We start from the raw sequence: 13,373 nt of genomic DNA on the forward strand, positions 1-13,373 counted from the left end.
CAAACTAATTCAATAAAAATCTTTTGGCTGTTTATTATTAAGCATTACTGTGACACTGAAGTAGAATTATTCTACTTCAATTGTTTTTACAATCTGGGGTCATATCTGCAGAAAAAAATGTGTCCCTATTTTAAATTTGCACTGCTTCTAACTGTGATTTGAAGTAGTGTTAGCTCCTTGCCCCTACTCCCTAGGATACTAATAACTGACATATTACATTAAAGAATTTAGTTAAGTAAGACTGTATGGGAAAGATAGAAGAGAAAAAAGAAACATTTGCAGATAATTGACTCAGGCTTAAAGGCATAACAAAAATCTGGAAACAGGTTCAAATAGATGGGGTAGATAAAAATGCAAATACACTTGTGTTTCACTTCTATTTGTACTTATGCATTAAAACTTTGAATACTTTCCATTTCTAAAGATGCTATAAGTAAATAACAAAGTCTTTTCTTAAAGCAACAACAGAGTCCAGCTATATACTTTCTAAAGTGAAGAAATACCGTTGATGTTCCCATTGCAGCAGATGTGAAATATTTTGGTTTATATGCTGTTAAATCCACTTCTGAGGCTACATCCTTGGGCTCATCATCAAAAGTAATATCATCTGGTATAAACCTAAGAAACAAAGGAAAAAAAAGAATTCATTTAAACACATGCTGCAGTGATAAACAACCAGAGTTTAGATTGTCTTCTAATTAAGTATAGTTTATACATATATACCACATAGAGGTTCTACAGAACACACATGCAGATGAAGTAAACAATGTTAGAAATAATCTTGGCACAAAACTTTTGAAATTCATAAGCTATAAATCTGTAATTCCACTAAATCTAAGTGAACTCTGTAGGTAGAAACCCTGCATTAGGAGTTCAGTTAATGTGAGTCTGGTGTAAACACACACGAGTCCCTCATGCTTCAAAAAGACCTAGATTCCTGATAACACAGTCACTGACTTGCTTCATGATATTCTGAAGATCAGACAGAATTATCAAAGGGGAAGTACTCTGAAAATAAAGTATCATACGAACAAGATATCACTGAAATAATGAAAAGCTTAAGGCTGATTCTTCAACACTAAAAATTTTAATATTATCTTATAATTTCTGTCACAAATAATAGCAGTTAAATGTAAATTAGCTACTGTAACTGTTTGACAATTCTTAGCCATCAGGCTAATGAACGGGAGGAAAAAAGCAAAGAGAAATGATCCATGGTTATTATATTTAGGTTCTATCATTTTCATAAATTTTATTTTCACACACACAAAAAAGCATGAGCTATATATTGCACCAAAAATGATATTTGAGGGAAGGAATGAAAAATCAAGGTTCATTAGGTCTACAGAATATCCTCTACCGCATACACTTTTGCACAGACTTAGTAGAAGAAACATAACCATCTGAGATCAATATTTTAAACATTGTCAATAGGCATGATTTTGAGGTAGATGAATAAAGAGTTCCCTAGATAGTAGGATAGCAGCAGAAAACTCAATTTTCTTTTATGAAGAAAATATATGACAAAACAGGGGATGTAAGTTTTTCCCATGGTCATTGATCTTGTTTTCTAGGTACTGCCAGAGGTTATTCTAACACTGCATGGAAGTGTCCCAAAAAGGAAAAGAAAGAACAAAATGATCCTGAGAAGAATATGTAAACGTGAACTCATGACAGGCGGTCTGACATTCTAATGTTTAGTAACTACAATTAATACATTTAAAACAAGCACCTCCTTTTGAAATTATTAAAAAGAGAAGGAAACAGCTTGTTTGATGAGTTAGGTTTTTCTTGCTATATACTTAAGCATGCTAAAATCTTACCCCAAACTATCAATGCAAAAAATTTTATTTGTATTTTTTTTTTCTAATTTTATTTTATTTTTAAACTTTACATAATTGTATTAGTTTTGCCAAATATCAAAATGAATCCGCCACAGGTATACATGTGTTCCCCATCCATGAGTCAGAATGCTTTTGAAGTATGAAAGCCAGTGACTATCAACTGATGCATTTTTTTTTTCCCCTAAAATATTTCATCTTGACAAGAAAGTCTCTAACAAACTTGGATAGCAGGAGGGAGGTTCAAGAGGTAGAAGATAAAAAAAGAAAAAAAAAAGAACCAATGATTGTGAAGCATGATCTTAATATACTGATGTGTCTATGTATTAGTCACCTGCTGCTGCTAAGTCACTTCAGTCGTGTCTGACTCTGTGTGACCCCATAGATAGCAGCCTACCAGGCTCCCCCGTCCCTGGGATTCTCCAGGCAAGAACACTGGAGTGGGGTGCCATTGCCTTCTCCGGTATTAGTCGCTTAGTTGTGTGCAACTCTTTGTGACCCCATGGGCTGTAAGCTGCCAGGATCTTCTGTCCATGCAATTCTCCAGGCAAGAATACTGGAGTGGGTTGCCATTTCCTACTCCAGGGGATATTCCCGATGCAGGGATTGAACCCAGGTCTCCTGGACTGCAAGCAGACTCCTTACTGTCTGAGCCACCAGAGAAGCCTTAATATACTGATAATTTAAAATTAAAAATCTTAAAAAAAAAAAAGTGATTTCTATTGACAGTGTCACAGTAGAATGGTTTACTGGGTTCAAGGAACTAGGCTAATGATAAAATGGTACGACAGTTTAGCTTCCTGGTTTCCTTAGAACAGACATTCCCAACCACATAAGGTTTTTCAGCTTGGGTCAGTGATCCTGAGCACATGGTGGAAATAATGCCCAAGTCTGAAGACAAGGCCAGCAAGACCATCTACTCTTAAGCACTGTCCAACAGAACTTTCTATGATGATGTCATCAAAGTTCTGTTTCTTTTCTGCCCAACATGTGGCCATTAAGTACTTGAAATGTGTCCAGTGTGACTAAGCAGATGAATTTTAAATTTTTTAAGTTTTTAATTAAATGTAAATAAGCCAGCTATGATTGCTGGCTACTGTACCAGACAGCACGGATCAAGAGACACTAGTCTATTAGCAAATGCCTTTGCCTCCACCTCAATGCTTTTGGTAAAGTTACTTCACTCTGGTTCCCTAGTTCTAAAAGACAGCTGCCAAGAAATATCATTGCGTAAAACCTGCCATCCTAAAAACACATCTGACATACCTGAAAGCACATAAATGTGAGGTGACTTCTAACACTTTAGCATTTTCTCATTTCAGTTTTCTTTCTTAAGAGTGATGTGCTACAAGAGCATTCTACTAAAAGGGAGAAATCCTCTTAGAAAATGAAGCAACAGAGAGCACTACCAATTCTAATATCTCAGTTCTTACAGTTACATTGTGCTACAAGAATAAACTGGTACCACACACACAAATTACCTTAGATCTACAAACGAACAACTACTTTCGAATTCCAGGCCATCACAATCCTCATAAATTTTAGCAGCTGTTTCAGGAGAATCACAGTCTACTACTGCATAATAGTATTTCAGTCGTTTGAATTGATAATCTCTCAGTTTTTCTCTAGAGGCCCTAAAAAGGGGGAAAAAATCATTAGGTTTACTTAAACAGGAACACAAATACCTCTCTCCTTGTAAAAAAGAAATGTAACTGTTCCAAGAAAAACATATTACAAACTGGCTTTTATTATAATCCATCTTCCTTTATGAATAGCCTTCTTCCCTAACATTAAATACTTACACACAATTTATTATTTTGACAAGGTACAGACTAGGGATTTTGACTGGAATTTTGTATTTAGAAAAAGGAAAGCAAGAATTACACGTGGCTACCTATAATTTTAATTTTTAGAAGAGATTATTTTTTGTTTGTTTGATTACCATATACAGCTTTCTCAAGTAAATCCACTGAGGAGGACCACTGCAGTATAACATATGCTAGGAAAGCACTAGCTTTTATTATAAACAAATACCTGATCTTATAAAACTTTATTCATGTGTTGTCAAGACTAAATGGTATTTAAGTTCAACTTACTTAACTATAGCTTATTCTTGGAGGGTCTTCATCTGGCAAATAAAAATTTGCCACCAATTTTTATTAAGTGCACATACAGCTCCACCTAGTGGATTCAAAAGTACTTAAAATTTATTTCTCTACATTATGATGATTAAGAACTTTATTATTCTTGCATTCTTATATTTTTCTATTTAACTAAGATAAATTATATAATTTGGAGGTAAATAGTTTCAATTCCCTTTACATAGAAATCAACATCTAAGAAAAAAAGCAAAATTTATTGATTCAGGTTTAACCATGAAATGTTTTTCAAAACTGCAATAATTACTTTCACGAATACAGAAATATAAATATATACAGAAAATGTGTTTGGAATACTGTGTCACTTCTGGCAGACTTTAACTTTCTTTGCAATCTATTTTAACCATGAATGGCACAAATATAAACTTTAGTTTCAATTATCAAAGTGACCAGAATTCTGAGTTAGTGACACAAACTCATATGAGGTTTAGTTTTATTTTCTGGAGTGTTTTAATACCAGTCCTTTTCAGGAGCATCTTCAGGAATGCTTAATAACTCCACTGGTCCTTGAACGTGCTCTTCCTTCATCCTCTCCTTTCCAAACTCTGAAGGATATATCTAAACAAACAAAAAAATAAGATCAAAGTAATTTATACTTCCCTTTTCTCAAAATATACAGATCTTTGAAAGTCAGGAACTCTAGACAACTGGACAGAATGCAAACAGCAAGAATGGCACATACATACACGCTCCCATGTGTGAAAAATGACTGGATAAAATAATCTGAATTAAATCTTTGGTATTTTTTTTATCCCGGCTACTTTTGAGAGTCAGGAAATATAATCGTATTAACCTGCAGTGTTTTGTTACTACCAGGCTTAATATTCATTTATTAACTAATGTATGCTTTTTTCAGTTGTCTGAAATATGTAATTTATCGACTAGGGAATCCAAGTTTTTCTCACTAATCTAAGTTGCATAAAACAGGTTTGGTTTTGTTTTTTTCTATGAAGCCAAGCCAGGTTTACTCTAATATGTCTATAAATAATAATACTATAACTATAAATAATAATACTATATTTAAAAATAATTAATCCGCAATGCATGTGAGACAGGATGATGCAGGGCAACAGATGTAAACCATAATAGGTTTCAATGTAGAAGTTTTTAGCATATATGCAGTCACATGTTGATTCTTTGTGGTTTTTCCTCTTTATAAGTCCAGTGATTCCTACTGTCCATCTCCTAAAATATAAGATTTAACAAAAACACCATTCTATTTCAATTCTGCCTACAGTTTGACTTTTAATTTTTTTCTTTACTTCATCTGGCTATCATTTGGGAGACGTGAAAGTGAAAGTCGCTCAGTCGTGTCCGACTCTTTGTAACCCCATGGACTATACCGTCCATGGAATTCTCCAGGCCAGAATAGGAGCGGGTAGTCTTTCCCTTCTCCACGGGATCTTCCCAACCCAAGGATCGAACCCAAGTCTCCCACACTGCAGGCGGATTCTTTACCAGCTGAGCCACAAGGAAAGCACAAGAATACTGGAGTGGGTAGCCTATCCCTTCTTCAGGGGATCTTCCCGACCCAGGAATTGAACCGGGGTCTCCTATATTGCAGGTGGATTCTTTACGAACTGGGCTATGAGGGAAGCCTTAGTTGTCCCTATGCTCTACCCAAACCTGAAAACTTCTGCAACATTATAAAATGTTGTGATGTTGTAACTGGTAGGGTAAATCCTTTTATACTGCTATGATTTCTCAAAGACTTACGAGTCATTCTCACTTGTTTATTCTTTTAGATAACTAATGGCAACCTTTTTCTTAACTTTCATTTGCACTGAGATTTTGACTGAAACTATACTAAAACTATAGAACTGATATCTTAAATATTTAAACTGAACAACAGTAATTTAGAGTTGCTTCAGGCACTGTAGTAGATACTTCGTATGATCTGCTTTTCGTTGAATCCTTACCACTACCTTAAGAAATACTACTGTTATATCTACTTAGAGGAGAAAACACATTTGAGAAATAATCAATAAAATGCACAAGATCATATAGCATGTGTCAGAATCAAGATTTGAATACAGGTCTGTCACACTGCAAAGTCTAGAGTCTTAATCACTATGTGGGCTTTCTAGAAATACGGTATCTCACAATTTTTCATATATTATTTATCAAGTGTTATAGCTTACTTCATATAGGTTGTGTTTATAAGGTAATTTGTAAGATTTTTATGTATTTCTGCTGTTAGTAAAAATAGAATGTTACTTGTTAATGTTAGTAATGAAACTTTTTTTTTAAATATTTATCTTATACCCTGTCCCTTTACTGAGCTTTATTATAATAGCTTTTCAACTGATTACTTTGGTTTTCATAATTAAACACAATCATATAACCAATCAATAATTTTACCTGTTCCTTTCTTACCTTCACACTTGTTTCATCAGTTTTGTGTCTAACTGTATTGGAACAACTTTCAGATTAATTATTTTCCTTAAAAGGAAAACTATGACTATAAAAAAAAGGGATTTAACTTAGAATGCTTAGAAATACTTCAAAATGAAATTGAAGTAAATTCTCACCTTTACAGAAAATATAACACCTCCTTTAGGTTTAAATGAATTGAACAAAGCCAGCAAATCTTTTGCCTTCAATCTATCCCAGTCCATGTTGCAAACTGCTAATCGACACGTAATCTAAAAAATGACAAAAATTACTTATTATATAATCTACATCATTCCCAATGCTTGCAAAATTAAGATAGTAAATATAATGCCTATCCTGAAAGCATTAATATAGTATTTATCTAAGTGATTTCAGTATGTAAAAGGAAACTTCAGATAAGCAACACAACAGTAAAACTGTAAACAGAAAAGCACTCTCTTATTTGGTTCTTAGTTCTTGAACCAGAGCATGAGGATGAGCTGATTCTTTAACTACCAAGTTTATTAAGCTATTTTGCCACCCATGAGTGAGTAGGAAAGTTTAATATATTAATCTATAGCATTTCTAATAGGTACAGTAGGAACTGATACACACTTCTAGTTAAAACAACAATTTTTTTAAAATTTCACATGACTTCTAATCATTTATATAGAAATTCACCCCCAACTGCTGGAACAGATATTAACTTTATATAGGTATATTCTGTATCAAGAAGTTTTAATCAGAATCACCATCAAGACTTATTATTTACCAATAAAGCTTTTCCTTATTAATTTAATTACATTAATCCTACCATCCATAACAGCTACTTGTACTCTTGACAAAATAATCTTATTTGATCAAAAGGTTACCTCATCAGCCCGAGGAGCATCTTTATCTAATTCTCTCCAAGCATGCTCAAAACCAGATTCCTCTGGAAGTAAATCTGTCATATCGTCTTCATCTTCAGAACTGGTTTCTATATTTCCTTTGCCCCTCGCAAGATCAGGGCCACTGTCGCTTTCATCATCATCCTCACTATCATCTTCCTCATCATTTCCAATTCCTCCATCATCATCATCATCATCTTCTTCATCATGAAGATCAGCAGCAGCAGCCCTACAAATGCCTGTAATTTCATCTTCAGATTCTTCATCACTTCCTGTTTCACTAGCACTTTCTGAATCTTCCTCCAGAGCATCTTTGTCAAACCTTTTACCACCTGTTGAGTCTTCATGACCATCGCTGTCTCTTGCCATTATGAATGGAACCACTGCAGAAAGGTCAAAGGAGAAATTAAGAAAATGTAAACGATGTATTAAATTAAATCCAAGTTATTTTGACCTCAAATCCAGTAAAAATCTAATTTCCATGAAGCAGACTAAAGGAAAATATAAATTCAACACAATTCATGCCTAACCAAATGAAGTTTTGTTAGGAGAAAGAGTAGGAACTAAGCTTTATTTCAGTATCACAAGAGTGGGGTGTAATAAAAGATAACTAACCAGCAGATGTGAAAAAGCCAAAAAAGGGCATTAACCTAAGTTCTATAAATGGGATCAGAAAACTACCACCATTATGAAAGTAAATTAGTACGAGATAAGCATCAGAATTCATTTTTAAACAACTTGCTTAAAATAACACCTTGGGGACACATTTCTATCTAGTATTGCAATAATTCTTAAGCATCAGTTATTATCACACAATGTTCATGATTTTTGCCTATCACTGACATTTTTCATGAAGCTGTTTTTTTAATTAAAATTAGCAGCTTGTTCTAAACACTATCCCTGAAGTCACAGATTTCATATGTCTGTGATGTGGTGGTTACTTTTTCCCTCTAAAATGTTGAACCACATAATTATTAATATAAAAAAAGTTTAAATATCACCTGATAAGACATCGTCTCACAGTTAACAGTGGTACACATATCACATTTGCAGTTGTATAACAAACTGAACAAATTTTAATATTTTTGACAATATCAACTATACTCATAACATTTATTCATTCATTAAATATTTGTTCAAGGCCCACTGTGTACAAAACCTTATTTTAAATAATGAGAAAATACAAAGAAACAAACAAAAATAAGCTAATAAACAATGAGGGAATACAAAAATAAGTTAACTGCCTCTGTTTCTAGATGGCAATGCTCTGGTGGTGACTGCAAATACTACTACTTACTTACCTATTTTTAAAAAATGCTTATATTATTTTTCCTCTGATTACAAAAGTAATGACTGCTCATTGCAAAAGAAAAACAAAAAAATATGGTTTAATGAAGAAAATAAAGATGACCAATAACTTTTCATTTAGAAGTAACTGGGTGGTTATTTTGGTATGTAACTCTGTAAATTTGTTTTCTATGACATGCCCACTAATTTAAGTAGCTGGTCTACTTAAATTATACTATGTACTCAATTTTATAATCTATTTTTAAAACTTCATATGTCACAGACATATTTGGAGATATCGGAACTCATTTAAGGGATTCCTTGACAGCTCAGTTGGTAAAGAATCTGCCTGCAATGCAGGAGACCCCACTTCCTGGTTTGGGAAGATCCACTGGAGAAGGGATAGGCTACCCACTCCAGTATTCTTGTGCTTCCCTTGTGGCTCAGCTGGTAAAGAATCTGCCTACAGTGTGGGAGACCCGGGTTCTATCCCTGGGTTGGGAAGATCCCATGAAGGGAAAGGCTACCCACTCTGGTACTCTGGCCTGGAGAATTATACAGTCCATAGGGTCACAGAGAGTCAGACATGACTGAGAGACTCTCACTTTCATGGTCTTTCACTAATGACTTATGTTACCATTTTAAAATTTCAAAACAGGGTTACAGTCCACGTTCTTTGCACACGTGTCTAATTATTTACTTAAGTTCTTAAGCACACAGTGCTGGGCAACATTTTAAAATGACATGTAATATCAAACTGCAGCTCCTCACATCACCTTTACCTCACAGCACTTAAAAAGCCCCTTGTACACAGTAGTTGCTGGAATGGTGAGTGATGAATACTAGTGAGCAAAAGATGGTGATATGTGGAGTCACTTAATCTCTAAGAGATAATGCTTTTTCTGGATTGAGGAACCAATGAAAATTACAGCAAGCAACAAGGTGGGGTAGAAAGACTCAAAAGACTTGAGTTAGAGGTCTGTGTATCCTCACAGAAATCACTTTAACCTTGTTTCCTATGTAACCTAATTTCTCATGGTTATTGAGAAACTTAAGATAATGTAAAATAAATTCAAAGGATTACTGGACATATTAATATTAACCCAGTACCCTAAATCTACTGAAATTTAAAGGAAGCTAGACTAACGTAGCTCACAAATGTAGCATCAGGCCAACCTTGCTACTGTTTCAATCTGATTTTATTTTCCATTTTCAGTAACGAGACTTGCATCCGTTCTCCCTATACCTCAGTTTGCTGCCTGGTTCCTCTACAAATGGAATGAGATCTCACCCCTAACCCCTTAGTCCCTGTTATTTAGAATTCTGTCCACTGCCTGATACTTCCTACCTGCCCAATGTGACCATGGCCTGTCAAGACGTTTCTCTGTCTTTTATGGATGCCTACCCTGCTAGGGTACTGTAACCATAACCACCCTTTGTCTGGGTTATCTGAACATCACCAGTTTTCAATTACAACACCAATGATCAGCAACACCAATACTCAAAATTTCCTGCTGCTGGACAGGACAATTCTAATTAGCTTAGAAAACTTGTAAACGTGAACTAGAATCAGACATTTCTTACTTCGTATCAAATAATCATTTCTAGCTTTATTCTTCACTCACTCCTTCAGACATCTTATTATCTAATCAAATAGGAATACTGATCTCTTCTGAACAAGCCCAACTAAACGTCTGCTCAAAAAGTTCTCTCCATTTAGGATACTTTGGATTCCAAGTTTAATTCTTCTAAACTCCAACCAAGATAGCACTTCACCTATGAATTTTACTGATTACTGTATCTTGAGTGACCTCTTCCTCCAAAGTCTCAGAGGCCTTTTCTTCTACGGCACTTAAAATTACTCTATTATGTATTATGGTTCTGATTTCTTCCACTTTGTATCTGCACTATCCAATATGGTAGCCAGCAACCACATACGGTAACAGCACCTGAAAAACAGCTCGTCCAACTAGATATACTAAGAAAACAGAATGTAAAATATCCTATTACATTTTCATATTGATTACATATTGAAATAGTTTTTGATATATTAGGTTAAATAGAATATATATTCATAGGACAAAGCAATGGCAATCCACTCCAGCGTTCTTGCCTGGAGGATCCCATGGACTGGGGAGCTTGGTAGGCTGCAGTCCATGGGGTCGCACAGAGTCGGACACGACTGAAGCGACTTTGCAGCAGCAGAATACATTCATGTATCTATTAATCACTGGTTTCTTACTTTTTAATGTGTCCAATAGAAAATTCAAAGTTACAGACTTCTATTGGACAGTAGTGCTTCAGATCAGGGCTATTGCATAGTGTTGCAAGCCATTATTTGCAAAAGCTGATTTTCAAAGGGTCAAGAAGGGCTACAATCAAAACCAAACTTCAATCACCAAGCCACATACCTTGCAGGAACAGTGTGTCTTTTCGGGGAAAACAGTCTGTGCCTCCCTCAAAGGTACTGTCCTCACCACACTGTGAGCTCTGGAAGCCCTGTGGGTCCAGAAGGGCGTATGTTTTTCTAATTTTTGTACAGGCATCATTTAAACTAGCAGTAGCCCTAAGATGGGAGGAATCATGTCTTGATGTTCTATCTGCCACATATTTGTTACTAAAAGTAGTTGAATAAATGAAGCAATGCCTGAGTACCCAACTCTACTTTCTTTCTTCAGATACATCTCTTCTTACCCCGTCATGAGATCACGTGACACTTTATCTAGTTAGAGAACACAGCTGTCTCTAGTGCTCACCATAAATCAAAATCACTGGTTTAGCCTCAAGACTCATACTTTTATTTGTCTTTCTTCTAGCCATTATGGCTTCAAATCAAAAATTATCTTATGGTGTACTATCCTTCATAGCTATGGTGTACTATCCTTCATAGCTTTATACTTCTAAATAAGTATTTGACCACTCCTATGATACTATGAAAACACTTATTATACATATTTCCTTTTTAAAAGACCAGTATAAGAATAAGTAATACCAAAGATTCCTTAGTTCTTTCAAACCAACCTGATTGCATTTTTCTTCTTCTTGTCTCAGAATACTTGACCTTGGGAGACTGAACAATCTCAGAGGTGCCTGAGGCTACCATTCTTAGTTGTTCTTTGGGAAACAAGTCTGTGCTCTGTTGAACAGTGTTTTTTTCCCCTTTTGTACTTTTTTGTGTAAATTCTTTGCTATCTTTCTCAAGACTTACTAAGTTGATCTTCTTAGATTTGCATGAGGTTTTCATTTTCTGAATTCTCTCTGAGTTATCTAAATCATTATTTCCAGAATCCTTTTGATGAATTTTCTTGTTTTTTTTCTTTTTATCTTCAACAAGATTTTTTGATTCTACTTCATTTATAGTCTGGGGTTTTTTCTTCTTCATTTTCTTTTGACTTAATGTTTTATTATTCTCATCAGAGAGATCGGAATCAGAATCTGAAAGGTCGTAAAAACGTTTCAAGTCCTCTGTAGTGCTGTGTTTGATGGGACGTCCTCTTTTATCCACAGCATAATTCAATTTGAACTTTTTGTCATGAAACATTGCTCGAAATCTCTTGTCAATTTTGACTTTTCGATCCTTTTCTGGCATTTCCCAGAATCTTGGGTCCTTTGCAACCCGCCTAAACCGTTGGTCACTCATGATTTCTTGTTTAGATGCCATTTTTAAATGTGTAACTGGACAAATGCCTGACGAAATCAAATACTAAAAAATAAAATCATAATGAAAGGTTAGTAACAGAATTAAGTAAGATGCTTTGGGAAAATATTAATTCACAATACTATATTCTAAGCTACATTAAGTAAAATAAAAGAGGTCTAATTTCATTTCCCGAACGAATCTTGAGTCACATGCAGAAAAGAAAAACTATCAGAATATTTTCTTTTGAGTACAGCATTTGAAGAAATAAACTTAAGGCAAAACCAAGCAGAATTCCAGGTCTTTATGAAGGGAGGCAAATGATTACTAGCCAACTGCCCTCACTTAGATATCCCATATTTCTACTTTATATTTGTATGTGTTACAAGTAAAAGCTAATATGATTAAAATATCCTTAAGTCTCTGTCGGTCTTACTTGTTTTTTCACATTCTGGTCCTATTATCTCCGTTAACCCTGACTTCGTTTTATTCGAACAGCCTTTACTTCGACCAGGCTGTAACAGAACAAAATGAATTCAGGTTTAGCTTACAAAGTTCCCCCTCTTTGTATCTGACCACCCTTCGAGAACCAGGTAAAGCCTCTCTCGAGTTAACAAATACAAAGCACTGCTTTGTTTCAAAAGCAAGGCTTGACCATGACGCACCATTAAACATCTGACCCTCAGAACAGCTTTGTGGGGTAAACAATATTTCATTCAACTATCAGAGGTAAAGCGTATAGATGTTTAGAACGAAAGCACTTGATCTACGCCAGATATTCGGAGACAGGAAGGCGACCTAACCTCACCTCGGTCGCCCGCCCTCATCTCCGGTGCCCACCTGCCCCTCCTACCCACCGGGTAACGCCGGGAACACCAGGGAACTAGGACCTCCTTCCCAGCTCCCAAACCTCAGAGAGCCACTTTGGGGCTCAAGTCCCTCAACACGACCTGGAGGAGGAGCAAAGAAGCTTGAAGAGAGGGGTCGGAAAAGCAAGGAGGAAGAGCGCGGCGCTCGTAAACCCGAAAGACAATCTGTCGTACGCTAGCTCTGTCCCTCTTCTCCTGGAGCCCGACTCCACTCACCGACTCCGAATCCTCTCACGGCGTCACATGGGGCCCCACACCCACAATCCTCTGCGAGACACACCGCCGTGAAGGCACGCGAACTGGGCCAAACTTCCTCC

The 13,373-nt window shown here is 35.7% G+C and overlaps 1 protein-coding gene across 3 annotated transcripts in view; it reads right to left on the reverse strand.

Annotated features, from left to right (window-relative positions):
* Positions 1-13,367, reverse strand: part of ESF1 (ESF1 nucleolar pre-rRNA processing protein homolog) — a 65,697-nt gene extending 52,330 nt beyond the window's left edge. The window contains exons 1-7 of one of the 3 annotated variants that reach the window (XM_061435635.1): positions 13,273-13,367; positions 11,572-12,253; positions 7,246-7,646; positions 6,532-6,645; positions 4,458-4,558; positions 3,323-3,475; positions 504-618 (exon numbers count right to left, since the gene is read on the reverse strand). In XM_061435635.1, the coding sequence (XP_061291619.1) occupies positions 504-618; positions 3,323-3,475; positions 4,458-4,558; positions 6,532-6,645; positions 7,246-7,646; positions 11,572-12,211 (1,524 nt within the window). In that variant the 5' untranslated portion in view covers positions 12,212-12,253; positions 13,273-13,367. Of the gene's footprint in view, positions 1-503; positions 619-3,322; positions 3,476-4,457; positions 4,559-6,531; positions 6,646-7,245; positions 7,647-11,571; positions 12,254-13,044 lie in introns of all 3 variants that reach the window. The other 2 variants (XM_061435637.1, XM_061435636.1) reach the window with 2 other exon arrangements.
* Positions 13,368-13,373: the final 6 nt, after the last annotated feature.

The sequence above is a fragment of the Bos javanicus genome, chromosome 13, assembly GCF_032452875.1.
Source record: "Bos javanicus breed banteng chromosome 13, ARS-OSU_banteng_1.0, whole genome shotgun sequence".
Lineage (NCBI taxonomy): Eukaryota > Metazoa > Chordata > Mammalia > Artiodactyla > Bovidae > Bos > Bos javanicus.